This window comes from Leopardus geoffroyi, chromosome D1 (genome assembly GCF_018350155.1).
Source record: "Leopardus geoffroyi isolate Oge1 chromosome D1, O.geoffroyi_Oge1_pat1.0, whole genome shotgun sequence".
Classification (NCBI taxonomy): domain Eukaryota; kingdom Metazoa; phylum Chordata; class Mammalia; order Carnivora; family Felidae; genus Leopardus; species Leopardus geoffroyi.
This window is the reverse complement of record NC_059329.1, coordinates 97,429,211-97,456,846: the sequence shown is the minus strand read 5'-3', so window position 1 is coordinate 97,456,846 and position 27,636 is coordinate 97,429,211. Positions and strand designations below refer to the sequence as shown.

The 27,636-nt window shown below is 60.3% G+C and overlaps 1 protein-coding gene across 5 annotated transcripts; it reads left to right on the top strand.

Annotated features, from left to right (window-relative positions):
• Nucleotides 1-277: 277 nt before the first annotated feature.
• On the top strand, nucleotides 278-27,205 carry TP53I11 (tumor protein p53 inducible protein 11). 5 transcript variants are annotated; one of them, XM_045485059.1, is made up of 10 exons: nucleotides 11,726-11,903; nucleotides 12,426-12,639; nucleotides 19,373-19,431; nucleotides 21,827-21,900; nucleotides 22,657-22,804; nucleotides 23,418-23,476; nucleotides 23,713-23,761; nucleotides 24,175-24,271; nucleotides 25,234-25,335; nucleotides 26,058-27,205. In XM_045485059.1, the coding sequence occupies exons 5-10, from the start codon at nucleotides 22,676-22,678 to the stop codon at nucleotides 26,189-26,191; spliced, it is 570 nt and encodes a 189-aa protein (XP_045341015.1). In that variant the 5' UTR covers nucleotides 11,726-11,903; nucleotides 12,426-12,639; nucleotides 19,373-19,431; nucleotides 21,827-21,900; nucleotides 22,657-22,675; the 3' UTR covers nucleotides 26,192-27,205. The 5 variants fall into 5 exon arrangements, with proteins under 5 accessions (XP_045341017.1, XP_045341012.1, XP_045341015.1 ...); XM_045485058.1 differs by having other exon boundaries at nucleotides 19,331-19,431; XM_045485056.1 differs by lacking the exon at nucleotides 19,373-19,431 and having other exon boundaries at nucleotides 11,612-11,903.
• The last annotated feature ends 431 nt before the right edge of the window (nucleotides 27,206-27,636 follow it).

The window sequence follows — 27,636 nt, the reverse complement described above, 5'->3', positions numbered from 1 at the left end:
CCAACCGAGAGGCCATTCAGCACTCCCTGCCTGTGCCTACCCCCTGCCCCCACCCCCGTCTGAGCAGATGGCCCAGTTGCCACCCCTCCACGCAGACTGGGGAGTCCTGAGGCCCAGCTGGAAGCTGGGGATGGCGGGGTCTGCCCTTCTCTTACAGAATTGGTCAGCACCCTCACGGGGCCCCTGTTGCTACGCACAGCACCCTCCCACCTCACGCTGCCCAGCCCAACCCTCCTCCAACCATTCAGAGAGGGCTAGGCCCTCAGACGGCACCAAGCCAGTCCTCTGGGCCCAGGCTGAGTCACCAGACCCCAGCCTGAGGCCTCACAGCTCCTCAGAGGACAAGCGCGACCGGGACCCATATCGCCGGCTCCCGGTGAGTGCCCACTGCCTCACGGTGTAGTCTCCGCGCTGTAAGAGCACAGGGCTCTCTTGAGGGGCTGGGTGGGGGGTGGTTAGTTTCTGGCCCAGGAGGTCTGGGGAAGGGCCCCGGAATCTGCATTCTCGGTCAACTTCCCAGGAAATGCCCAGGTCTCCCAGGGGCTGCCATTCTGTCCTATGCTTTGAGCCTGAATGGCAGTTCAAGGTCTGAGACTCAGGCAAGACAGGACTAATTATCCCCATTCTACCGGTGACGACACCGAGGACCCAAAAGCGTGCAATTTCGCCAGGTAAATTTCACAGACAGCCGGGCCTGGTGCTGAGTACGCATGGCTCCTTAGTTCGTGGCTTCCAAACAACAGTCCCCTGCCATCTCCCCAGGGGAGGGCAGGAATGGCCCTGAGGTCATCTCCGCCTCCCCCGCCCCCCAGTTATAACACTTAAAGGCCCCCAGTCCTGGAGAGACGATGATGTCTCCCCTTCTCCCCAGCGCAACCCTAAATAAAATCAGCACTAGACGCTCAAATAACCGTGAGGAAATCTGATAATGACAACAGCCCTTCAGTGCATTTAAAAAAAGATATTGAATTCTTGGAATTCATTTGATTTGTGGCCCTGCTTCGGTGGTGCCCAGAGCAATATCCCCATTTCCTGAGATAGCTCCGCGTGCCTGTGCCCCACCCAGTGTGGAGTCTGGGCCAGGAGCCCGTTGGCTGCTGAGAGTCCCCTCTCTTCCCTGGGCCTGGGCCCACCCTGGCCCCTTCTGTGCCTCCAGATTTCCTCCCTCAAAGCTGGAAGGCACCCGCCGGGGGGGCGGGGGGGTGGGGGACTGCATTTCCAGGAGGGGCCCTAGAGAGGCAGACTTGTGAACGGGGACTTGAAATGTGTACCTCTTCTCTCCTTGACCGCACGGCTTCCCTTCCTGGAAGTGGGGGGTTGCCTTGAAGAAAAGCCCAAGCCTCCCTCCTCACCCCTCTGGGGAAGGGGCCCCTGCCTAGCCCTCTTTAGAGAGGAGAGAGAAACACAGGCCACCCGGGGATGCAGCGCAGAAGCCATTCTCTGCTCTGGGGACACTGGTGTTAGATGGTGCTGAAAAACAGAGAAGCCGAGAAGCCGGGAGGGACTGCAGAGGCTACAAAAAGCCAGCCACGCTGGGTGCCTTGTAAGGCATTTAACCTCCCTGGACCTCACTCAGGTAAAACAGGAACTAGATCCTAATCTCCCTTTATCCAGGATTATCCAATGAGGAAAAGAAACAGCATATACACGCATAAGGCATTTAGCACAGAGCCTGACTCTCAGGCAGAATTCAACACCCCGTCCGTATTGTCGCTATGAGCTAGTTTGACATCATAAGAAAGAGCACTGGGACAGGAATCGAGCCACTCAGATTCCAATTCGGGCTCTGCGACTGATGTGTGTGGGTGGCTTTGAACAAATCCGGTAGCCCTCTGGGAGCCTCAGTTTCCCTACGTGTAAAACGAGAGGCTGGGACCAGATGACGCCTCTGACTTTCCATCACTCCATCACTTTCCATAGCTCCTATTCGCGTCCTTCCTGACTCAGTTAAATGTCAGCGTTTCTAGGAAGACTTTCCTGAGACCACCCCCATCCCCACTAAACTGTGAACCTACTGGTCACCCCTCCAGGCCCACCTCTGGGACTGCATTCCTCCCACTGGCCCCACACAGGAAGAACATGTCCCGGGAGGGGCCCCACACAGGTTGTATCACCTCCACCTCTGGTTTGCAGCCCCAGGGAGAACCGTGAGACTAAGGTGACACTTGGTCAGTTCTCTTGGGCTGATGGTACTCCCTCCACTTTACAGATGGAGACACTGAGGTCCTGGCTATTAAACGACCCACACAACACAGCTCGGGGAGCCTGGGAGTCCCAGAGCCTCAGCCTGATTTTCTGCAGTGATGAGGGCTCCGACAATCATTACAGCACTGATTACTCCTTAAATTGGTTATTGTTCACTGTTGATGGTGCCAAGTGGCCTTTTTTTTTTTTTTTTTTCCCTCTTCGCGGTTGGCATTCACCAGCTTGGGGGAGGGGACTGAGCTTGAGGCAAAGTAGAAGGAAAAGACAGCAAAGGAGAGGGAGCAGGAAGGCTGGACAGAGGAGAGGCCAGGGTGGCTGTGGGATTTCTCACCATCTTCCAGGCAGCTGTGGACCTCTGATGGGGCAGGGAAAGCAGGGTGGGGGCAGGAGGCAGGAGGGTGGGTGGGGGGGGGGGAGTAGTTCAGAGGTTAGAGGCATGGGGGGAGGGGCTCTAATTCAGGGCCAGGGCAGCCACACCCACCTCTGCTCTCAGTCTCTCCCTGACTCCCCCACACTTCTAGACTCCCACCACGGGCCAGCACTGTGCTAGGCACAAAGATACAGCCAACAGACACAGTCTTGTCTGGAAGTAACTCTCAGCCAGCCCTGGGCACTTGGAACCTAGCTGCCAAATCCAAATCCACTATAATGTCCTGAAGGGCACTGCTGGGGTCAGCTGGCTGGGAAGGGGCGGGGGGTTCTGTGTGGCCCAGCCTTGAGTTAGAGATGGGGGGAGGCACGTAGGGCGGTTGGGAAAGGTTTCGAGAGGAAATGAACCGAGGTGGGAAAAGCATAAGCGAGAGCCAGCACATGAGGACTGGAGCATGATAGGGGAAGAAAGTCCTGGAAGAGGCAACAGCACACAGGACAAGCCCACGTAGGGGACAGAGTGATGCACAAGAAGGCAACTGGGAGTAGCATCTGGCTCGGTCTGTCTTCTCCACCAGATGGCAAGTTTCTCTGAGGCAAAAATGGAGTTCCGCTTCTCACTCGTTTTATGTGTATATGTGCGTCTGCATGCATTCATTCCTTCATTGTTTTTGGCTGCAACAATTTAAAGTTTATTACAAATCTTGCAAAATAAAGTGGCAGATCTAGGATGGCCTTTACCCTTGGCCACCATGTACTGTTGCACAGGCTGTGTACTGCAAGGCTCCCTCTGAAATAGGAGTGGCCCTGCTCTTCATGTCATTAATTAGCAGTAATTATTCTGCCCTTGCCTCAGCTTCTGTAATACGCCTAGAGTAAGGTGCTGGGAATACAGTGGTGAGTGAGATAGATAAAGTCTCTGCCCTCAAGGGGCGGGGGGGTAGAAATGTTCAGGGGATACAAGGACTAGGAAGGTGGACTCGGTGCGGCCAGAGCGCCAGGAAAGAGGTCCAGGAGGGGCAAAATGGAGTGCGGTGCTCTTCCCGCCCTCAAGATCCAGAATGATGACAACAAATGTTATTATTGTCGGTGCAAAGCATTTCCGCAGCACCGTTTCTCACCGTGCGAAGCAGACAGGGCGCTGGTAATCCGCCCAGCGTCAGCGGTGTAAACCGAGGCTCAGAGAGGCGAGGAGTCCCGCTGAGTTCCCATGGCCTGGAGGAAGCCCACGGGAACTCTGTCCCTGCCTCAGCATCCCCACTGGCATCTACTCTGGCCGGGTCGGAGGCCCTTCCCCACGGCGGGCGGCAGGAGCAGCCCGGCACAGTGGGCTTCTGTTTACTGCCTGGGGCTGAAAACACATGTCAGCAATTGGCAAAACACAGGGAAGCCGCAGCCTAACATGCTTAGATTGGCAAACGCACACTGTACCCTTTTCTTATATGAGGACGTAAAACAATAATTTATTTACGCTCAGAAGCCAACGCGTTGTCTTCTGCCAAGGCTTCCTGCAAGCCCCTCCTCCGGCCCCACCCCCTCCCCCGGCCCCACCCCCTCCCCCGGCGAGGGGCTCCCAGAATGCCCTGGGGTCTGAGGATGGTGGAGGGGAGGTGGGGGGGGCGGTCACTGAGGGGCCAAAGGAGAGCTGCCCTGGGACCTTGCAAGTGAAGGTGCAGAGATATCCTTGAGCGCCTACTGTATGCCGGTCCTTAATTATTTCTCATCGAATCGTCAGACTAATCCCGTGAGTTGGAGACGAGAAACCTAGGAGATATGGACCAGGGTTTGAATCCAGGCTCTGCCCCTTATCAGCTAGCCGTTTGGTGAGAGCTCATCTCTAAAGCGGAGACGGTAACAGCCCCTACGTCCTCATGGCGGCTGTGTACTGTGCACGAAGTCTCTTGCGTATTGTAAGTGCTCAATAAATGCTACCGAACCTGGCGAGCCTGGGGTTGCTGTTACCCCTGTGACGAACGGGCCAACAGAGGCCCAGAGAGGCTCTGAAAGTTAACTAAGACCACACAGCTAGGAGTTCGCAGAGCCACTGGCAGGTGTGTGGCGTTCTGTGGTCTGGGTCCGAAGACTGTCACCAAGCAGTAAATGTACCTGAGGGCTGTACTCGTCATCTCAAATTTACCTAGTGCTGGGAGAGGCCCAGTGTGTCCCAGGCCTGGTGGGGCGAGTTCTAGGATGGGCAGACACAGAGCCGCCATCCCAAAGGACATGGCCTAATGGGGGCAGACAGGTAACAAGCCCCCATAACGCAATGTGTTAGGAGCTGTCACCAGGCGCTCCGAGGGCTGGAAGAGACAGCCTTGAGGGGTCACTGATGTAGGGGGCGGGGCGGAGTGGGGGTGCCGGGACAGACTTCCCAGAGTTGGCACACTGCACGGTGGGTGGGAGGAGGGCATTCCTGGCAGACGGCCCAGCCTGGGCAAAGTCTACGAGGGCTGAGCACCCAAGCGTGTGGGGTGTGGCACGGGCTGGTTCTCAGGGTCTGGGCATGGTGGGGAATGTGGAGGCCAGGCCTGGCATGCTGACCCCCACCAACCCAAACAGCCGTGGCATGTCCTTGGCACCGTGTGCTCGGCGGACTCCAGCTCCAGTGCTGCCTGAGCCAAACCCCTTCTCCCAGCCCTGAGGCCAAGGACGCACACAGTCCTTTCCACCCCGTCAATAGCTTCCTGGCACTGGGACCCCAGATGGAAAAGGCGAGGCACCAACCGACCCACGGAGGTTACAAAGACCTGGTGGGGGGTGCGAGGGAGGGCCGAAACGTGGGCTTTGGGGCCGACACCCTCGTGGGCTGGAATTCTTGGCGCCTGAAGCCAACCCTTTCGGAGCCTCAAAGCTCCATCTGTAAAATGGGTCACCTCGCAGAGGTGAGCTGGATGCGCAAACCACGCGTCTTGCACCCACAGGCCGCCCTACGGGTCTGCCTTTTTCCCTCTCTCAGCTCAGAGTGAGCGTGGGACGAGGGGGAGGCGGCGGTGACTGGGGGAGGGGAAGCCCTGGCTCAACCTCCGGGCGGCGGGGGGGGGGGGGGATCCCCGAGGACAGGGGATCCGCCTCTCAGAGCCCCTCCACCGGGAGCGGAGGGCTGCGGCCAGCCACGCAGGGGTTAACGCGCCGCGGGCGCGGGAGAAGGGGCGCGCTGGGTGCGGACTCCGCGGCAGGTGTTTCCTCCGCCCGCCCGGAACCCCCAGCCCGCCTTAGCTCGCGGCCCGGCGCCGGCCCTGCGCCGCTCCCCGGAGCGGTTACGTAACGATGCCGCGCGGCCGCCTGGCTGCTGCGATCCGCCTCGGCAGCGGCCCCGCGAGTATTAATAAACCGATCACTCAAAATGGCAGGCCGGGCTTTATTCGCGTAGCTTGGGGCTGGGGCCCTTCCCGGGGAACAATACACACGGCCCGCCCCTTTGGCCCAACCCCCACCCCACCCGGCCCCGCCCCGCCCCGCCCCCGCAGCCCCTCCGCTCAGAGCCCCTCCCTCACCCCCCCAGGGTGGGAGCTCTGGCCCCAAGGACGCCGGCAAAATCATTCCCGAACCGACCGCCGTGGGTTCCGGGCCCATCTCGTCCGCTTCCCGGATGCGAACTCTGGCAAAGGGAGGCTCGTTAGTTCGCTCTACCTGGACAAGCCGAAGACTATGGAAGCGTCGGTTTCTGAGAATACACTTTGCAAACTCTAGAGCCTTGGTTCTCAGACTTTAGCTCCGGTCGGTCGGTCGGTCGGAATCCACCTGCGGGAATGCAGATTGCCGCCCCGGGGACTCCCTCCGTCCGGAGTTTGCTGTCCGAGGTGGGACCGAGAAGTTGCATTTCTAACACGTTCCTTGTAACCCTGCTTTGAGAACCATTTCTCCGAAGGGATTTTTATGAATTAGAACCCGTTGGCCCTTGATGCCCTGGTCCCAAACTTGAAGGACTGCATCGGGGATGGGGTGGGGCACTGCCTTGCAGGAGTCCGGGGGCCATCCTTGCCCGCCCCCGTCAGCAGCACGGTCAGAGCCATTTGGGGCGCTGGGCCGGACTACCTGGGGTTCCAATCCTGACCTCAGCGCTTTCTAGGGTGTGGCCTCGGGCAAATTATGTGGCTCAGTGGGCCTCAGTTCCCTCATCTAAAATGGGGCTAATAATGGTGCCAACCTCCTGAGATTTATTAAGTACATATAATGTGCCCAGACCAGTGCCTGGCACACAGTCAGTGCTCAAAAGGCTATCTATTGAGATGATGATAAAGCCTTCTGGGGGTATGCAACCCAGGTGGCCCAGCATCCCCTTGGGCTGCAGGCGGGGGAGGCGCTGGCCCCAGCCCTAGCTAGATACCCAAGGCCCTGACCTTCCAGCCCGGAGTGGCTGCTGTAGATTCTCACTGTGACAGTCCTGGGGTCTCCAATCTGCTGCCCCCTACCCACACAGCAGTTCTTTTTTCCGGCAGGGCTCAGCACTTTGAGAGTCTGACCCGGCCTGAAGCTCTCCTTTGGCTTGCAAAAGTGTCGGCTGTGCCCACAAGGGATAGTCCCTCCTGAGTTTTTGGGTGTCCTGGGCCTAGGAGACAAGGCCCCCGGACATCCCCTTCACTCCCCCAGCTGGTGGAGGATGACTTTCCTGCAGACAGCCACATGTACCGCCCCCCACTCCGGCCCCCCGCCATTTCCACGTGTTCGTTCAGTGCTTGAGTCCATGAGCATTTATTGAGCACTTACTGTGAACCAGGCCCTGAGCTCAGGACTTAACATGTAGACGCTCACCTAATCCTCCAAGTACCCTGAAGGTCGTCGTGATTTTCCTCTTTCCATCTGACAGATGAAGACACGGAAGCTCAGAGAAGCCGAGAAACTTGCAGAAGACCCCAGAGCTAGTTAGCAGACGACCAGGGCCTTGTGCCTACATCTAGGATGGCGTAACTCCCAAGTCCTGCTCAGACCTGGCCTCTGGAGCCTCGGCCCCCTGGAAGCAGGAGAGAGCTGGCTGTGGTCCTCGGGGCCCCCAAACGGTCCCACCCTTACTTTAGGCCCCATCGCTGAACCCCATCGCTTCCACCCCCATCCTGAGGGGTTTTGGTGGCTGTGAGGATGATTCATAGGAGGGAGGGCGGCCTCCAGGGAATGGGGTGGAGGGAAGGAGGCCTGGCCAGTCTCCCCAGGCTGGGGGCGGGGCGCAGGCAGTGTGGGGGAGGCCTGCCTGATCCCGCAGCTGCTCCTCACGGTCCCCAAAGGGGTGCTCAGCCGGCGACCAGCAGCGGAGAGGAAGCCCCTGGAGGTCTTCTTGCCAGACAGGCTCTGTAACCAGGAAGGAAAATCTGGAGGAAGTGAGGGGAACCAGGAAGGGAAACCGGTAGGCGTTACGAAAGCCAAACTCCTCTGTCTCACTCCCTGGGACAACGGCCCTCCCATCTTGGACCAAAATGGCGTTCCTCATGGCAGCTTTAGCTAACCGTGGCTCGACAGTTTTTGTATCTCAGAGCTCCCTTTTACAGTTTACAAAACACCAGCACCCGCAGAGGCCCTCTCCCTCTCTTCTGCTGGGCTGCTACCAATAATATCAACAATAATGCCTAGTCCTTGCCAAGGGGCTTAACTCCCAGAAACCCCTAGGAAGTAGGCTCTACCCTGCTCCCTATTTTACACACCAGGGAACTGAGGCTCACAGAAATGAAAGCACTGGCCCGTGATCCATACCTAGGATTTGAACCCAGGTCTGTCAGCTCTAAAACCCCTGTCCTCAACCACAAGGGCCTCTGACGACAGTCTCTTCCTCTCTGTACCCTGCCCGCTATCCCCAGGGAGGGGATCACTCAGTGAATCCAGTCAGCAGGCCTCAGCCCCAAAGACTAGGCCCAGTGGGCATTCCCCTAGCCCCTCTCCTCCTCTTGCTCCCCGGATGCCCGCACTAGTCCCTCTGCCGAGTCTTTGAAATCCAGTCGCCTGCACGTTCCTCCCGAGGGATTCACAATCCACAAGTGATTTCTGGCCACAGGTACAGGCGTTTCCTGTGTCCACGCCACCCTCCAGGCACACCCTCACCCACATGCCACCCATCTGCACGGGTCAGAGTGCGTGCATCTACACGGACACAGGCACCATGAAGGTGCTGTCACCCCTGCTGAGGGTGACCGGGGCAGGCAACCTGAGACCCAGCTGCACCCGGGCTCCAGTGGGAGGCTGGAGGGGAGTGACCCTCCCCCAGCTGGCTCTCCCCCGGTCCCCCCCCACCACACAGCCTCCCATGGGGGAGGGTGGGGGTTCCACCTTCACGCACACCCTCCCCCACCCTCCCGGGGCTCTGAGGGACAGTTTCACAATGAGAATCACAGTAAGCATGAGAGTAATAGGAATCAGCATTTCCAGCCTGCAAATCTTTCTCCTCTAATGCCACACTTGATGAGCTCCTAGAGGCGGGTATTTTTATGTTCCCGCTTCTCAGGCGCCGCAGAGGGTCAGACAGCTAGTTAGGAGTAGAGCCAGGGCCCTAACCCCCTTTTCTCATCCTCTCTGGCAATGCTCCTCCTCCTGCACTGGGAATAAAGAGGACAGCTCCTTGTCAGCAGGCCAAAGCACCTGTTCGTGCCTAGATCTGGGGAGCACTTTACGAACGTCAGTTTCTGTCTCACAACAGCCCAGCGAAGTGAATTGTTTTTTACGCCCGGTGTAAAGATGAGGTGACAGAGAAGTTAAGAGCAGAAGGCCAGTCGAAGGGCACATTCCTGAACTGGATGCAAGTCACTTTAGTAGGAAGGAAGACAGCAAGAGTTTCTAATGGGCGCTTTAAGGACTGCAGATGCCTGGGGTCATGGATAGCTTTTTCTTTCTCCTCCTGCCCATCAAGCCCTTTGCCGGTCACTGTGAACTGTCTCCGTTGCTGCTGTGTGTGCGTCTGACTCCCGAGAGCTATGAGCTCCCCAAGGACAGTGACTGGGTCCTGGTTACCCCCAGAGCCCCAGCACCCGGCACCTTGCCCGGCACACAGGAAGAGCCCAGTCAACACTGCCTCCTTCGTGAGGATGGGGGGACAGCCTGTGCTCCCAGGCTCCCCACTGATGGGCTTGGGAATCGGAAGACAGAATCAAGACACCAGGGCTCATAGGTTACCCACATCCTGTGCCACCGAAGGTGCGAATCCCTTCCCTAGCACCCCTCATTAATCCTTCCCTGGCTGCTGCTTGTATGCCTCCAGTGATGGGGTGCTCACTACCACTCAGGCAGCACCTTCCATGTTGGAGATCTTGGGTGATTGTTACAAAATCTCTCCTATTGATGTAAGGCCCTTGGATATAACAGTGATCACACCAAGGGCAGCACTGGTAGTGTCTCCATGTCAAGGGGGGGGTGACAATCAGAGGCAACACTGCACACTAGCAAGGCGGGTACCCTCCCTGTGGCAACCCAGAGCCTCGCATGCTGGGAAGACAGAAGAGGCAACAAATGAATTCATCATCCCAGCTTCAGCCAGCTCAACTTAAGCCAACTTAAGGCAGCGAGTTGAGACTGAGTTGTTGGAAAGACGCCTGTCGAGCCTCAAGTCGGGTGGACCTTGGGTCTGTACTTCACCCAACACACTTAGGAACAATCTCGATCTGTAGTTCTGTCCATTCGTTCACTCACTTACCTATTCATTATTGGCCATCACCGGCTGGGTGCAGGGATGGTGGCACCGTGGGCCACAAAGGTGGCTCCGGATCAGAGTCGTTCCCTTGGCAATCAGGACAGCTCACTGTCACTGAGAGCTCTCTATAAACCCGGCCCCGTTCCATTTACTTCCGTGCAAAGGGCACAGCCTCTCCCGCCCATTCCCAGCTCTGGGGAGACAGGTGAGAGTCTGCTTGGCAAACAGTTAGTGCTCAATAAGTGTGTGCTGTTGCTGTTCCACAACTACCCGGGCAGTTCCCGGTATTGGTCACCCCCATTTCGGAGGCGGAGGAAATAAGCCATGTAGAGGTTGAATAACTTGCCAGATGGCTGAGCCAGGGTTTGAACCCGGGCAGGGCACTCCCAGAGCCTGCCTGATTAACCCTTCAGGACCTGGTGCAGAAACAGCTCAGACCTGGAGTCAAAATGCCCCCCTCGCTAGAGACCTGGGGCAACCACTCACCTCTGCCTGCTCTATTTACTTATCTCATGAAATGGAATGTGTCATCAACCTTGCCTTTCTGTCCCCACCCCCACTCCCATCAGATTAAAATGAAGAGATGCAGGCATTTTTCTTAGAAGAAGGCTGCAGGGTGGTGAGATCTGGGGTGGGAGGCACATTACTGGTCACAGGGGGTTGAAATGAGCCAGAAATTGGGGTGGGGGGGAGCGTTGTTTGTAGGAGCCTGGTTCTTTTAAGCTGACAGGCTCCCACAGACCCCAAACCACCCCCATCACCCTCCCTTACCCCCCACAGGATGCGCAGAGATACAAGGTCTGACAACTGTGCCCCCCAGGACGGGTCCAGGAGCCCCAGATAAGATCTTAGTCCTGTGACAGTGCGGCTTACAGCCACATGGCTGAGGCCAGGCTTTAGGCTGGAGGATGAAAAAGTTAGAGGTATATGTGGAGGGGTGGGTGTCATTTGGGGGGGGGGGGTCTAGGCTGGAAGCCCAAATCCGAAGTCAATGATCATCATCTGTAAAATGGGATGAATCATGCGGCTGGTATAGGCTGTTGTGAGCATCAACTGAGTTAACGCTTGTAACTCCTTGCGCACACGGTGCCTGGCAGGGAGCGGGCGCTCAGCAGATGGTGACCATTGTTGTCACTGTGTTCCCTACACACTTGGGTATCTACCAGCCAAAGCAGTCCCTTCCATTTTAGACACTGGCCTAGGCCCCAGGGGATACCCCAAGGATATTTAAGACAGCGTGGTCTGCCAACCCGTGGGGGTGTTGATAGTCTCACGAAAGGGGCGCCGGCTTCAGAAACTTGCCAGAAAAGTCTTCCTGGGCGCCGCGGGCCCTCCGCTTTGATTCTCCGGCGCCTTCTCCCGGGGCGTGAGCGCGCCCCCCGCAGGCAGTCCCTAGGAAAGCCTCGGCTGGGGAGCCCCGGAGCCCAGTCGCCCCAACCCCTCTCCCCCTCCCGCCCGGCGGCCACCCTCGGGGGCGAGGCAGCCGGCGCGTGGGAGGGGACGGCGCGCCATTGGCTTGCGCGCGGGACCGAGAGGAGGGACCAGCGCGGGCCGCCAGACTCGGGCAAACCCCGGCCGCGCAGGACGCCGCGCGCAGTCCCGCCCGGCCCTGCCCTGCCCTGCCCTGCCCCGCGCGGGCGGCGCGATGTGAGGCTCCCGAGGGCCCAAGCGTCCCCTGGCTCGCCAGCCCCGCGCAGCGCCGGCGCCAGCATGCGCTAGGAACGTAAGTTCTGTCCCCCGCCGCCGCCTCCGAGCCTCGCACGTTCCCCTCCCGCCGCCGGCCGGTACCTGCGCAGCGCAGCCCAGCCCAGCCCAGCCCAGCGGGGCTTCTGCGGCCGCAGGGTCATGGGGGCCCCGGGCGCGCGACCTGGACGCCCCAGGACCTCTCGGCCCTGGCAGATTCTGCCGCGACTCCAGGGGTCCCCTCCCGGCCCCCCCACCCCCCACCCCGAGGCGCAGTCCTCCAGCCCCTTCGGTTCCTTCCCTCTGCCTCGGTTTCCCTGTCTCCCCTGGCTTTCTCCCTCGCTGTCTCTGCTCCGTTGGACTGTGTATTTCGCCCTTACCTCCCCCCTGTGCTTCGGAGCAAGAGAGAAAGAGCAAAAAGCAGTTTCTGTCTCCCTGAGGTCTGACTGTTGTCCCCGCGCTCGGTTCTCTGTCCCCTCCCCCCCATCGCCATTGTTCCCCGGTCCGAGGAGTGCGCGGCACAAACTTGCGAGTGCCCCTCCTTCTGTCTTCGCCCCCGCAGGGCCGCTGATCGCGGTGGCGGAGTTCCCGCTGGCGGGTCCTACTGGTTCGGCCGGCCGTGGGGGCGCCCAACAGCCCGGAGCTCCCCGCCTGGGGTCCCCAGCTCTCAGGCCCGGGTCTCCGAAAGTGGGTGAGTGTCTGGAGCCGGAGATAAAGGACACGTTGGAGGAGGAAGGAGTCAGACCGGGAGAGACCCCCGACTCCCGGCCGGGGAGGTAGGTAGGGGGAGGGGGGAGGGGGAGGAGGCCGAAACCGAAGCCGCGCCTAAGCCCCAGTGGTTGGGTGGGAGGGTCAGGAAAGCACAGGTGGAGACGTCGCCCCCCCCCCCCCAGTCTCCCCTAAGTCGCGCGCTCAGCAGGAAGGGGGCAGTGTGGGGCCATCGGCCTGGCTCTGCGTGGGCTGGGGCTCCTGCCGCGGACAAAATACTCGCACCCATCCAGGGGGTCTGTCGAGGAACCGCCAGAATCCCGAGCGCATCCCCGGCGCGCCCCGCAGTATCCGGCGCCTGCTTTGCGTCCCCTCGCTCCGCCCTCCCCGCCCCCACCCAGTCCCGGGCTCCCGCCGCCCCCTCGCGGCCCCGGGGGAGCCAGTTTCTCCGCCGCCGGAGCTAGGTGGGCGGGGGCAGGAGCAGGGCGGAGGCCGGGAACCCCGCGGCTCCTCCAGAGCCCAGCGCCCATGGCCAAGGCCGAGTCGGCGGTCCCACCACCGCCCCGCGCTTCCCGGTTGATTTCCTTCAGACAAACTTTTCCTGGTGGGACAGTCCTGCGGGGAGAACGCATCAGGGCTGCAGGGATGCCCACCCCAACTGTGCGGCCTCTTGGACCTACACGTCTGGTGGCCTGTGTGGAGAAGGCCACGGCCCTCTGCAGACCCTCTCTTCCTGCTGCCCAAAGAGCGCAGGGACGGAGAGTGGGTTGGGGTGGGGGGCGTTGGTGGAGTGCCAGGAGGGGACACTGTGCCTTCCTCAGCGGAAGCCTCACCCTCAGCCCAGGAGGAGGAAAGGTGTTTCTCGTTGGGCTGTTAGGAAATAAGGCACTGTGTGTTCTCCAGGTCTCTGTTATCCCATCTATAAAATGGGCCGTCCGGTCCCTGAGGTCCCCTCTGGCTCCAGTACCCCGGGGATCAGCAGCCCTGGCGTCTTTTTTTCCCCGCCCACATGCTGTAGGTTTTATCAATCCTTCCAGACTTGGGGTGGAGGGCTGAGACCCAAAGTCCCTCACCATTGTCTAGCTGTCAACACTTTTGCTGGATCCCTGCCCCCAGGCCCCGCAGTAACTTCTCCAACTCTATACTCAGCCACGGACAACGCTCCAGCCCCTGTGGAGAAAGGCCCTCCCCCTCGCCGGTGTGCCGGGTAGGAGAGCCATGAAATTAGCAGTGACCCCTAGACATACACAGTTCTAGACTCTTCTGTGCTTTCACTTACTGAACAAATTGTGGGCCCGACACCAACGGTGATTTAGTGAACGAAGTGCCAGACACAGTCCCAGGCACTGAGAGGTAGCTGAGAACAAAATGAAGATTCTTTCCCTCACGGAGCTGACACTTACAGGGTAGAGGAACAAATGATAAAATAAATTAGACGGCGTATTGGGAGGTGAAGGGGGAAAAGTTGAGTGTCAGGGGGTGTCGAGGCGAGGGGTGGGGGTGCTGTTTTACATAAAGGTGGTCCAGGAGGCCTCCCTGAGGAGGTGACTTGTGAGTCAAGGCTTTGAAAGAGTGAACTGTGGGAATAGCTCGGGTAAATAAAGATCCTGCAGAGATCAGCCTGTGCAAAGGCCCTGAGGCAGGAACGTGTCTGCCGTATTTGAGAAACCGTAAGGAGCCAGCGTGACTGGGGTGGAGAGAGGGGGGTGGGGAAGAGATAGGAGGCAAGGCTGGCCGAAAAAGAATGACGCCTGTCCATTTCGCAGAGGAGGGAAGTGATGCTCGGATGGCTCTGAAGTTACCCCAGGACACGTAGCGGTGGCAGCAGGGCGGGGTGCCCGATGTTCTGACTCCAGGCCTATAATATTTTCACTTCACCCTGCAGCTCAGCTACTCATTGGCCACACTGGTTTGCGTCCCGGCCAGGGTCAGGCCTGGCCAAGAGCTGGAAACATGGAGGGGAGCCACCCAGGCTTAGTAGCTCAAGGGGCTCCATATCCCTGCAATCCATTGCCCAACCCTCTCCAGGTTCTCCCTGCCCGTCTGTCGTGAGTGCCTCCGGGCCGCATCTGCCTCCGGACCCAGAGGGAGTCCCTATTCCCTTCCCATTTCCTTCTTTGGCCGTCCCTTGTAAACACCCCATTCTGTATCCACACGTAGCCCCCTTGAAGGGGACTGTTCTGAAGCTGGTATGGTGAAGGGAGAAACTGAGGCAAAGAAGCTGAGTCTCCTAGTCCCAAAATAACAGCAGCAACATTACTAAGCTTTCACTATGGAACAGGTACTGTTCTGGGGGTTTTTGTGCGCCTCCCCATCAGTGGATGGTAGGTGGCCTTATTACACCCATTTAACAGATGAGGAAACGGAGGCCTAGAGAGGTGGTGTCACTGGCCCAACGCCATGCAGGTACACAAGACTTTTGAGTCTTAACCCACTCCTTTGACCACTAAGCCAGAGCCCCCAAACCTGGGGGAGATGGGCAGTCCTGGCTGGCCCATCCGCATCCCGGGAAAAGTACAGGGACCCTTCTGCCTGCCTCCGCCCAAGCCACCCAGAGGGCAAATCACCTCTCGCTTCTGGAAAAGTTGGCATCCCTGCAGGGAAGTTCCTTTTGCCCCTGTTGTCCTCCCCTCGTAGAGGTTTGGAGAGCAGTGGGAGGGGCGGTGGGGTATTGACGTATGTCCACTGCCCCCTCTCAAGAGCTCTGGCCCCATGGCAGCCGGAAGCCAGGCCGTCCCCAGGATCATGGTCCCATGGGATCCAGAAGCACCAGCTGCCTTTGAGGGCCCTGACGCGGTCACCAGGCTATGGGGGAGGCAGGCCCATTCCCGGCTTGAGAGGACAGAAATTCCCCATGTGCTCTGCCCTTTGTGAGTGACGGTAGGGACAGGGAAGACCCTCTCAGCGACTTCTGAGTGACGATGGGTGGCCGGGTGGATGGCCGTCAAGGGCTGAATCCTTCTTGCACACAGCAGCCCTCTCAGGCCCTGGGGTGAGGCCCAGGGATGCCCCCTCCCTGTCCTCTGCTCTCCCACCCTTTCCGACACTGCGGGGAATGTTTATTACTTTTTTCGTCCCTGACGACTTGCAGATGTTTGTTTATGATGAAAGTTGGGGCTTTCCTCTGCAATTCTGGAAATCAGGCACCTTCAAAACAAAGAGAACTCGTGGATAAAATATGCGTGTCCCCAAGAGGCCCCCAGGCAGCGGGAGCTCGGGCCTCGTGTGCCACTGGAGTGTGGATTTAGAAGCCAAATCATGACTATCACAGCCGGGAGGGCCCCAGAGACCACGCTCCCATTTTTTTTTTTTTTGAATGAATTAACTGAATCTCACAGTTGGGCCCTGGTTTTCCCGCGGTGGCACAGTCTTTGGTGACCTCAGCTGTCCTGTCTCCCCGCCAGTGACTCAGGGCTCTGTTGGCAGCTCCCACGTTCCTGGAGGTTCTTGGAAACGGGACGTGGAATCCCTTTCTTGACTCAGGATCTAGGCCTGTCACCGTGGCAGGATTTGCATCATGCTCCGCCCCCCCCCCCCCCAGTTCTACCTGTCACCCTGCTCCCTTGCATCCGCGCTGAGCCCAGGGGTGACGTGGGACACGCGCGAGAGAGATGATACGGCCCTGCCCTCGACTGGCTCACCAGCCACTTGACAGGCGAGGCTGACTGCCTCAGGCCGGCTCGGCCTTTAGAATAACTACACCCTCAAGGGACGCGCTGCCCGGAAGTCGGCTTGGCTTTGTGCCTTAGCCCGAAGGCCCCGAGACCAACGAGGACGCACCTGCACCTTAGCAGTCACTGTGATGATGTCCGTAGGACAGCCGGCATTAGCCAAGCCCCCTTTGTGTCCTGGGGCTTCTTAGTTTTGCTGTAACTTTGCCGACAAGCTGGTAAGTCGGGCCTCATGACCCCCATTTCCAGTGCAGGAGAGGTTAATCTGCCCAAAGGCGTAGGGGCTAGTAAGGAACATGGGTCCCTTCATCCCCAAGCCTCTCCCGTACCGCCCTTGAGATGTGAGATCCACTCCGCCTGAAGACCCAGGCTGGGGGCTCTGGGTTGGGGGGTCTTTCGACCCCGTCTTGGCCAAGGGGCTGGTGGACTGCCCCAGGAAGGGACGATGGGGTGGATGAATGGGCTCCTTGCTGGGGCTCCCTCCTCACCTCCGCTTCTCTCCGAGCAGGGCCTGGAGGCTCCGCCTCTCACTGCCCCCTCCCCTGGCACTGCCCTGTCCCAGCCCCTGTTTCCAGCTATTTTGCACCCGTGTGATAACAGAACAATGGGCCTCCCCGCAGCCCTGCCCCGGTCCCGCCAGAGCCACAGCGCCTTCACCCAGGGGAGGCTGGACCCCAGGAAGGAAGGAAGGAGTTCGGATGCTGGCAACCTGCCAGAGACTTTCAAAGCGAGATGTGAGGAGGAAGATGGCTTACAGCGTAGTTCTTCCTGGAGGTCGGGTTCCCCAGACATCACCACTGGCCCTGCCCACACACCCCAGCTCCTCGCGGGATGTCTGTTTGAAGTGCGGTTACCTCGGTTCAAGTTCAACTCTGCCGCTTACCCCGAGACGCTTGAATAAGTCACTTGGTTTCCTCGTCTGTAGAATGGGGGTGACGATACAGCCGTCCTCCGAGGGTTGTCATGGGGATTGCAGAGAATTCCTGGTCTGGAAGTCCTCGTCCCCTGCCTCCAGCCCTGGGGTGGGTGCTCTCCGGGGCAGTTCCTACCCGATGGGGGAGGGACAGGTGTACCGTCTCTTTAGCAGAGGGTCTTGTTCGAAAAGGAAGTGGTTCTTGGCTCTGAGACTCGGCAGCAACTGCCCCGAATCAGCTGGTGGGTGTTCCGGGCCCCAGGCGCCCTTCCTCTCCTCTCCCCTCCCCCTGCCGGTCAGGTTTCTAAGCCAGCCCTCATGGGCACAGTCTCCACGCCAGGGACAGCTCTGCAGTCCGGCCGTTTCTATGGAAACCAGGCAGGCTTCTTGGGGAGGCCGTAGGGGGGTTGGGAGAGGTCCTTTAGGACCAGCACGGGAGTGACGCCCCAGGCCCGTCTGACCTGTCGCCAGGGCAGGGCCTTGGCAGCCGCCCCATAAGCAATGTCATTAATTGCTGTCCTGTATGGAGCTCACAGCAGGTGCCAGGCCCCTTGAGTGCCTGTGCCCAGCGTCTCCTCACAACCCTGTGAGCTCAGAAGTAGCAGTGTGGTGTCACCAAGGACGAGATGAAAGCTCAGAGGGGTTGGGAAAGTTTCCTGAGGTCACAGACAAGTGAGAGAAAGAGTTGAGGTTTGAGCCCAAGTTGGCCTAATTGTGCAGTATATTCCCCACCCCCCCCCTCCCATTCTCCCCTGGCACTTTGTACCCCTGACAAACCTCTCCCTTCCTGGCCTCCGTGTAGTCATGACCTCTCTGTCTTACTGCCACTGGGAGCTCTTAGGGATGTTCTTCCTGGCCTCAAGACGTCCCTGCACTTGATGCGTGGGGGTGTGTGTGTTCTGCAGGGAGTCAGAGCTTGGCCAGCAGTGGGGGGCTCTCAAACCCTTCCCCAGCTCACTACTCGGTCGCAAATATTTGCTGAGCCCCTCCCATGCCAGGAAGTGTGTCCCAAGCCCCGCGAGCCAGACCTACAGAAAGCCCCGGCCCGCGGCGCTGGCCGTCTAGCGGTGGCTGCAGCTTTCGTGGAGGCGGCCGTCGTGACCTCTTCCCGCCTGCTCTCCCCGCCTGTCCTGACCCCCGCCGCTTCTCGGGCACCCCATGGGACGGGCCCTTCGCCGAGACATTGGCACCCACTCTCCTGTGTCCTCGGCACCCTGGACCCACTTGTCCGAGACCACCAGCCAGGAGGAGGTGTGAAATTCAAACCCAGCCCTGCCTGACCGCGAAACCCCTTTCCTGTACTCCTGCCACCAGCTCCTGGGTGGCCCGAGGCAGACCCTGCCGTCTCTGGGCCTCAGCTTTCTGCCCTGTCCAGTGTGTGTTTGGAACAGAGCCCCCCCTTGGGCCCTGCCACGTCTAACATAGCGTGATCTTGGGTGTTCTGGGGGAGGTTCGGGAGGCCTGCTGCCCGCAGCCCAACTGTCACTCCTGTGCCCATGAAGGGTCTGCCCGCGTGCCGAGGCCCAGCGGGAAGATGCTTGGACGAGATAACAACCCTGCCTTCAGATCACCGGGTCTCCGGGAGCCCAGGCGCCCATGATGTGACTAGGCCTATGGGCTGGAAGTGGCCAGGGGCCGCCCACACTGAGACCCACGGAAGTCGGGAGGGGCTGTGTCCCAGAAAGCTGCCCGGAGGGAGGGGCCGTGCGGCTTTAAAGAACCAGGAGTGTCGGGGTGGGGGGACCGAGAGCAGGGAGGACCCTCCCGGGGGCAGTGGTTCAGAAATGGGAACCACTGTTCAGAAGGACAGCGACTTGCTGGCTTTATTGGGAACTGAGGTCAGAGAGGCCAGCCAGGGGCAGAACGTGGAGGGCCCTGAACTCAGGCTCTAGGGGACTGCAGGCTGCAATGTCCCTGCACCTGTTCCTTGCTTGGCTGGTTGTCCTCCACGCTGCCCCTTCCCTCAGCCTCCCTCGGGCAGCTGGCCTCACCTGGGGGAAGCCCTGGGGGCCCTTCGAAGGCAGCTGGCCCTGGGAAGGAAGCAACCGCCCTATGGGGCAGGCTTTTTCCATTGTGCACGGCTGAATGGCTGAAGGAAGAGAGCGAAGTGTGAGTGTGGGCGGGCAGGGCACTTTGCCCCAGGCCCCCCCTGAGTTCCCTCGCCCTATCCTCCAGCGCATGCACGGAGCCAGTGTTCTCATGGCCCCCATTTCCCAGGGGCAGAAACTGAGGCTGGGAGAGCTGCAGTGAGCCAGCTGCCCCAAGCCCTACAGCAGGTAAGAGGGCAGAATCGGGATTCCAACGCACATCTGGTTCAGACGCGATGCAGGGGGTACGGCAAAGGAAGGTGCCTTTTGTCCTCACTTAGGTTAAAATGAGACCAGGCTGGGGGCGCCTGGGTGGCTCGGTCGGTTAAGCCTCCGACTCTTGATTTTGGCTCAGGTCATGGTCTCAGGGTTCGTGGGATCGAGCCCCGTGTCGGGCACCATGCTGACCGCACGGAGCATGCTTGGGATTTTCTCTCTCTCCCTCTCGCTCTGCCTCTCTCTCTTTTTCTTCCTCTGTCTGTCTCAAAATAAATAAAATCAACATTTAAAAAAAAGGTGAGGCCAGGTTGAAAAACACCTGGAGTGGGAAGGGAAGCAAGTTCAAGGGCAGATCTGAGGGGGCCGTGTACGTGGCTTGCCTTGGGGGGTAGGGCCTGCGGAGGGGCTGGCGGGTGTATGGGAGTGATACAGCCCCCCACCTGCCCTCCTCAGGCAGGGCCCTGTGTTGTGGGTGAAGAAGGAACAGAACTTAGTGCTCAGAGGAGTTAGCTGTGCAGAGGCAGGTGCAGGGGATTCTTCTCCCTGGAGATTTCCCTGTCCCTGGGAGGCCCTAGGGCCCTTTGTTGGTGATGAGCTCCTTGCTGGGGGCTGGGCTGGGGGAGGCCACAGCGGGTCCCACCAGCCCGGGTACCTGATGGCGGTGCCTGTGGATAAAGCCTGTCCCCCCCAAGAGCGGTGCTGATGTCAAATGGAGCCCGGGACACCGTAGTCCCCTTTCTGTACCCAGTCCCTGCGGGCTGGCCCCGCCACGCTCCACGGCCCCTGCCTCGCAGGTTCAGGCCTGCCACGCGGAGGGGAGCGTCGTGCACGCGTTGGTGGCGAGGGGTCACCGGGCGGAGGAAGGCAGCTGTCGCTCTGAGCTGGGGTCACTGATGCAGCCCAGGCCTGGTGGGCTTGGCCCGAGGGCCGGCCTTATGGCGCGGGACTGAGGTCCGTTCATAATTGTCAGACTCTGCGAACGCCCCGGCGGTCCTTTAGCGAATGGCTGGCTTGCCAAGCCGGCACGTCTGTCCCGTGGAATATTACTCTACCATAAAGAGGAGAAGACCGTTGACTGGCCCAGCAGCTTGGATGGACCTCAAAGGCATCTCATTCATTATGATGAATGAAAGGGGCCGGTCTCAAATGGTTCTAGTCGCTATGATTCTACGTATATAACACACTGGGAAAAAGAAGAACAGAGCCGGGGTGACGGCCAACAACAGATCCGTGGTGGCCAGGGGCTAGGGGTGAGGGGAGAGCATGATGCGGGCAGGGGTCCTGACTTCCCGGTGGTAGGTGTGTGAATCTACACACGTCCTAAAAATCTATGGAACTGCAAACAACAAAAAATGTCAGTTCTGCAGTATGTAAAGTGAAGAAAGAAAGGCCAGAGGGGAGGCCGGAAGACAAAGAAGGGGTGAGGGCGGGGCTCCCCGGTGCTTCCTGGGCCGAGGACGGGTGAGGGGGGGCGAGCCCCGGCTGCCACCAGCAGCGGCTGGCCGGCCCTTGCAGGCTGTCTTGAGCGGGTCCACCTGGCAGCGGGAGGGACACCGGGCTGATTGTAGCCTCTGGGGTCACAAGAAGTGGTGGCCAGCGTTGAGGTGTGGGGACAGCTCCCGGCCCCTGAGGAGCAGTGTGGCTAAACCCTGCTTTCTTGGGCGGGGCTGGTCACCTCTCCGCCAGAGGGCCTTCCTGGCCACCAGCGGCCACCTCCGCGCCCCTCCCCTGCCCCAGGGTGAGTGTGGAGGGAGGGGACGGCATAGCTGTAAGTAAGGCCCGGGGGGTTGGGCGGGCCCTTGGCCTTGAATGTCACTCACCGGAGGCCATCGGTACCAACTTGTGTGGTTAGCTCCAAACTTGAGATACTCTGCCATTTCCCTCCTTCACCCGAGTCGAAAGCCACGATATCCACACGCCCCACACTTGGATTCCGTTCTGATGTTGCTTTGTCCGGGTGCTTTATTTTAGGACGCTGAAGACGGCTCTGCCTCTGGCCGCCCCGACCAGGGCCGGGAGGGGGAGACTTGGCTGGTCCCACACACACACCCCTCCTCTGGCAGCCAGACTGGGACCCAGGTCCGAGGCCTGGTCAGGGAGGTCCAGCAAGCCCAGCAGAGGGGCAGGCAACATCTGTGAGAGTAGTTTTGCGGCCTTGCCAGAGGGTAGTTGTGGGCTGGAATAAGGTGGGGTGGGGGTGCTGAAGTCACTCAGCCTCTCTCTGTTGAACTTTGCTGAGCTTGAGCTCGTCATCTGTAGAATGGGCGTAAGCAGCCCCCATTGCACACTGGCGGTTCCCAGCCCAGTGCCAGCCTTCGGAGGCCTTTGCCTCACCGGGGTCTACACTTCTATCTCCTTTGCATAGGTGTGGTGCTGATTGAACGGGAGGACCGGCGGCCAAGTCATCTCCGTGTCTCCCGGACCAGCGCCTGGTGGACGGTAGGCGCTCAAGACCTGGCCGGGGGCGAGGGGGGGGGGGGGGCCGTGGAGGATGGCTAGCAGACACGGGGAAGGCTAGAGGCTGGCAGTGGGTGCCCCTGGCAGGGAGGGGCACGGGCTTCCACCGGCAATCCCGGCCGTCCTTCCCCTGGCTCCGCTGGGTCCCGGGGTCACCCCGCTCCCCTTCTTTCAGCCCTGGCGGCTTGAAGGAGGTCGTGTGGGAGACAGGGAGGAAGTCTGGCTAAGGCGGAGGGGTTGTCTGGGCCACTGTTCCGTGGGGGACCTGGACCCCAGGACTCGGGCAGATCACCCCTCGTCTGGCAAGACTGACCCAGACTCCCGATGGCCCCCACCTCCCGGATGTGGTCTCATCTGGGCCCGAACGCCTTTCCTGGGCGCACACGCTCTGAAAGGCTCCGTCCGGCCTGGTGACCTGGGGTGTATACCGTGTGCCTTTAGGCCCGATAGGCTCACAGAGCGGGAAGGGCTTTAGGAACATCCTCCCCCACCCATTTTATAAACGAGGAAGCCGAGGCCAGGAAAGGGAGACACTTGCCCCTTTCCTCACGCAGCCGGGTAGTTAGGGAGCCGACTACCAAGCCTGGGCCCTCGGATTTCTTGTTGGTGCTTCCCCCTGCTGCCCCACGCTGACAGGGAGGCCTCGCCAGGCCCCGAGGTCCGAATTGGGTGCCCCTGACGGCTGGGGGCCGGGCAGGACCCGTGGCTGAGGCTGGTGTCTCCCCTCGGCCTCTGTAGACAGCGGCTCCAGGACGAGATGGCGGCCAAGCAGCCCCCGCCTCTCATGAAGAAGCACAGCCAGACGGACCTCGTGAGCCGCCTGAAGACCCGCAAGATCCTCGGCGTGGGTGGGGAGGACGACGACGGGGAGGTGCACCGCTCCAAGGTGGGCCGGGGGGCGGGGGGGCCTTCAGCTGGCCACACCCGGGGGCCCACCTCAACACCCCTTTGGGGAGGCGGGTCCGGCCTGCCATCTGGGAGAAGCGTAGCTGTGGCTGCAGGAGCCCCAGGATTTAGCTCATTTTCTCTAGGAACTTAACGGAGACGTCAGGGGAATCGTAACGAAAACGAAGACAGATCACTAGGATGAATTTCGCGCTTATTATGTGCCAGCTACTGCAACGATCGCTTCATAAGCATTATTTAATCTCACTAAAGCGCTGGGGGATGGTTATTAATCCATTTGATAGAGGAGGAAACTGAGGCCCAGAGAGGGCCAGGACTTGCCCAAGGCCATTACCAGTAAGTGGCAGAGCCAGGCTTCAAGCCCGTGTCTAGTGGACCTCTGAGCTTTTGTTCGCACCCACCGTATTTTCAGCTTCCTGTGTAAGCCCCGGTGTCAAGGAGAGGCAGAGGGGGGGTGGCTTCAGTGTGACCTTCCCAGCCTGGGTGACCTTCTGGCTAAGCAGAAGTACCCCGGTGGGTGCCCGGACACGCCAGGGGGCTCCGGGAGGGGAGTGAGTGGGCTGGGCATGGCCCTGACCCCTGTTTGTCCACAGATCAGCCAGGTCTTGGGCAATGAAATCAAGTTTGCTGTTCGGGAGCCTCTGGGGCTGAGGTGAGCACTTGAGCGTGAGCTTGGGCTGGGGGCAGGGTTATGGGGAAGGGCCGCGCCAGACCCTGCCGCATCAGCTCTGTCCCGGTGCCCTCGTGCCTGTGGTTCCATCCTGTCTCGTTCCCTCCCCCTAACGCCAGCCATCCCTGGACATCTTGGCTGGAGAGGGGAGGGTCCCCTGGGGCCTGGGCGCAGCAGCAAGGGGCCTGGCTGTGACCCATCTCTCCACGTGTCCCCAGGGTCTGGCAGTTTGCTTCTGCTGTGCTCTTCTCCGGCATCGCCATCATGGTGAGCCCCCCTCCGCCCCTGGCCCCGGGTCCGGCCCCTTGTGTCCTGCCTCTGAACCTCTGCTGGGGGTTCCTCCTGTACCCTGGGGGCCCCGCTGCCTCTACCCACATGGTCATCATGCCGAAGGCCCTCTAGCTCCCTCCACAGTCCCAGCTCCCGACACTCTTCCCACCTGTACCCGGCCTGCTCTGGCACATCCTAGATCCCGTGGTCCACATTCCTGACTCGTTGCCCCTAGAAACCCAGAGCCTTCTGTCCTGACACGGAAGGCTTGGGGCCAATCAAGGTTCTGACAGTGGACTGCCCCAGGGATCTCAGCCCTGCTTCTGGGGGGAAGGAGGGACATGTCCAGAGGATGTTTCAACAGCGACCCCCACCAACTTTGCCCATGAACTTCCCACCAATGTCCACAGGCCCTCGCCTTCCCTGACCAGCTCTATGATGCGGTCTTTGATGGAGCCCAGGTGACCAGCAAGACCCCCATCCGCCTCTATGGCGGTGCCCTCCTCAGTGAGTATTGCTAGGGCAGACTCCGAGGGACGTGATGGGCAGCCGGGGACCAACGGGGACTGAGAGGAGCACGGGGAAGCCTTTCTTTGTGCGTGGGCTCCCCCTCTAAGCACCTGCTGTCCCTCCCTTCAGCTGAGTCTGTCTCTGCTGGGTGTGTGCTGCCATCTCGTGGCCACTGCTGGAATGCACCCAGTGGACGCGGGCAAACACCGAATACTTCCTGTGTGTAGCTCCCCACCTGGTTATCCAGGTACAGAGGTGAATGACGCTCGGGCCCTGCCCTCCAGGTCCTCACGGCCTAGCGCAGGAGAGCAAATCGACACGGGTCTGCAAAACCCCTCCCACCCTCAGGCCTCTCCTTAGAACCATTCTGTTTCCGAATTTGTCACACCCCGTGCCTGGCCGGAAGCTGAGTTAGCCTTTAAAGCCTAGCACAGGTAGCGTCCCTCCTCTTCTCTAAAACATCCCGCGGTCCCTTTTACCTGCAGAATAGAGGCCCAGCCCCTCCACCTGGCATTCGGGGTGGTCTGTGGGGTGGATCCAGCCTACCTTCCCAGACCCGCCTCCCTCATATCCCACCGTGGGCCCTGGACTCCGGCCGCATCTCGCGATGCCCAGTCCCCCGTTTCAGAAAGCCTCCGTGCCTTTGCACATGCAGTTTCCTCCAACCTTGCACTTGTACTCATCCTTCAAGGGTCTGCACCAGTGCCAGGGGACAGGGGCAGGGGCTGGTGGAGATCGGGGTGGCTTCAAGGACATCACCCATGCAGTGGGAGAGCTAGGGTTATGGGGTTCAGTGGGATGGCGGATGGCTTTAATTTGGGGAGTGTGAATGGGGGTGGGGAAAGTGGAAGTCTGGGTTCCTGGCAAATCTGCCCATTGGAGGAGGAACGGGCCCCTGCCCCAAGGGGCTAGGGCTCAAGACGCCCTCCCCAGTCTGCTCTTTGTCCCCCCTGCCCCAGGCATCTCCCTCATCATGTGGAATGCTCTCTACACGGCGGAGAAAGTGATCATCCGATGGACTCTGCTCACCGAAGCCTGTTACTTTGGGGTCCAGTTCTTGGGTGAGTCTTGAGGTGGGCAGTGAGACAGGGAGGCTGATGGGGTGGGAGGTGTGGGCAGGGTGGCGTGGCCCCTGGCTTTCCAGCTCTTGCTGCCTGGTTTCCAGGAAGTGATGAAATCCATCCGAGGGGGAGGGGCTCACGTGGCCGTGTCTACCTGTGTGTGCCCCTGTGCTCACCTACCCACACACACCTGTACCTTCTTGAATACACACACACACACACACACACACACACAGAGCCACAGCCTCCCCCGTGTACGTGCACCTGCCGCCTCCCATAACCCATCGCTCACTTGTGTACCCAGAGCAGGTGTGATGGCATGCTCGCCCTTGCCCCAGTACCTGCCACGTGGGGGACATCACAACAGACATGTCCGTGAGGGCCAGCAGCTGGCAGGACCCCCCCCCCCAGCTCAGCATGCCATCTTTTTCCTTTTTTAAGTTTATGTATTTATTCTGAGAGCGAGCGTGGGAGGGGGAGAAAGAGAGAGAGAGAGAGAGAGAGAGAGAGAGAGAGAATCCCAAGCAGGCTCTGCACCGGCAGCACAGAGCCCAGTTCGGGGATCGAACTCATGAACGGTGAGATCACGACCTGAGCCGAAACCAAGGGTTGGCCACTTAACTGACTGAGCCGCCCGGGCGCCCGTCAGTATGTCGCCCCGGGTTGAGGGTGAGGCACACCCCTCCGCTGACGTCTGTCCCTTCCCGGTCTTTCTCCCACAGTGATCAGTGCCACGCTCGCAGAGACCGGCCTCGCGTCCCTGGGGATTCTGCTGCTCTTGGCCAGCCGCCTCCTTTTTGTCGTCATCAGCATTTACTACTATTACCAAGTGGGCCGAAAACCCAAGAAAGTCTAGCCACTCGCTGGGCCAGGGGCCCCTGTGTGGCGGGGAGGCCCCGGGGCCTCAGTTTCCCTCTGGCTGCTGGAAGGCAGGAAGGAGCCTGCCCTGTGCCGGGCCTGCCCCTAGGCAGGCGGGGCTGACCGCCTTCCTTTCCTCCCGGGCACCCCCAAATGCTGTGATCTCCTGGGCTTTCAGGTTTGGGGAGGGACGGGGCCTCTTGAACCTCTGGCCCTCGCCCCACACAGGAACGCCTCCTTTTCGTGGGTCTCTTGGCCTCCGGATCCCCTGGACAGACACTCACTGGAGAGCTTGAGTCGTGGGGTTTTGGCCTGAGATGGGGCTCTCGCCCTTTCTGCCGGGAGGCCCTTCTCTGGTTTGAGACAGGCTGAGAACTGTCCCCCGGTCCTCCCTACACCCCCGGCCACTCTAGTGCCCATGTGGCTGACCGTGGCTTCCGTGTATGCCTGGAAAAATCCAAGAATTTGACCCAGTGCCCCTATCCCTCCCCACCCATGGGAGCTGCCCCTGCCCCCTAACCGCGCACGCCTGCCCTTCCCACAGCCGAGCTGCGGGCGGACCGGCAGGGGTGGTGGTCTCTGAGCCGGTAACTCCCTTTCAGCCTCCCTCTGCAGTGGGCCGCCTGTCGCCAGAGCCCGGTCCCCAGCCCCAAGCCCGGCCACCACAGGCTCTCCTAGGGCCTTACTCTAGGCTGCCATGCCTCCGCCCGGCTCCCGGACGCCCCTAGGAGTCCCCTTCCCCCAACTGGCCTGGGTCCAGAGGCTGCCAGCAGCCTCACCCCCAGGCCAGCCCCGACAGTGGACGCAGAGAGAAGTGGAACCCCCGTGATGGGGTTTGGAGATGAAGAAGAAGAGAGAGACGCAGTGGCGTTTCCTCGGCCCTTCGGTCTGCCCGGTTCAGTCCCCTCGTGCACCCTCGCCCTCTCCCCGGGGTGCTGCCCCCGAGACCCGGCGGGGTAGGACTGGGTGCCCTTCAAACTCAGCAGGGGAAATAAATAGAAATATTGCAGCAGGCCACTCCTCTAATGTCGTCCCCACCCCAAGTGCCCTGGAGGAGGCTCACACGCGGTTCCCTCAGAGCTGAGGACACCCTCCCTGCCCCTGCTCGTGTGCCCCCCCTTTAGCCCTCACTCCCAGGGCTCTCCTTCCCTCTAGGCCGCAAATGTGCACCAAAGTGGTGGCCCTCACGGTCTGGGGACAGGGGTAGAGAAAGGCAGCCCAGGCCCCAGACGTGTTTCTCGTCTTGGGATAGTGTTGGGTAGGACGGGGGGCGGGGGGGGGGGGGGTTGGGGGGAGGGGGCAGGTGCAGCTCAGCTCTGGCTGCTTCCAAGTGAACCTCTGCCTGGGCCCCCTGCCCTGCCCACACCGGTCCCGGCTGTCCCCAAAGCCCAGCTTAACTACTGTCCCACGTGGAGGGGAGGGGCCTGGCGGGTTGGACGCCCA

Coding starts and splice junctions, on each gene's coding strand:
- TP53I11 (XM_045485061.1), top strand. CDS start 22,676: ATGGCGGCCAAGCAGCCCCCGCCTCTCATGAAGAAGCACAGCCAGACG. Junction 23,762..24,174: donor TCTCCGGCATCGCCATCATG/GTGAGCCCCCCT, acceptor CAATGTCCACAG/GCCCTCGCCTTCCCTGACCA. Junction 24,272..25,233: donor CTATGGCGGTGCCCTCCTCA/GTGAGTATTGCT, acceptor CCCCTGCCCCAG/GCATCTCCCTCATCATGTGG.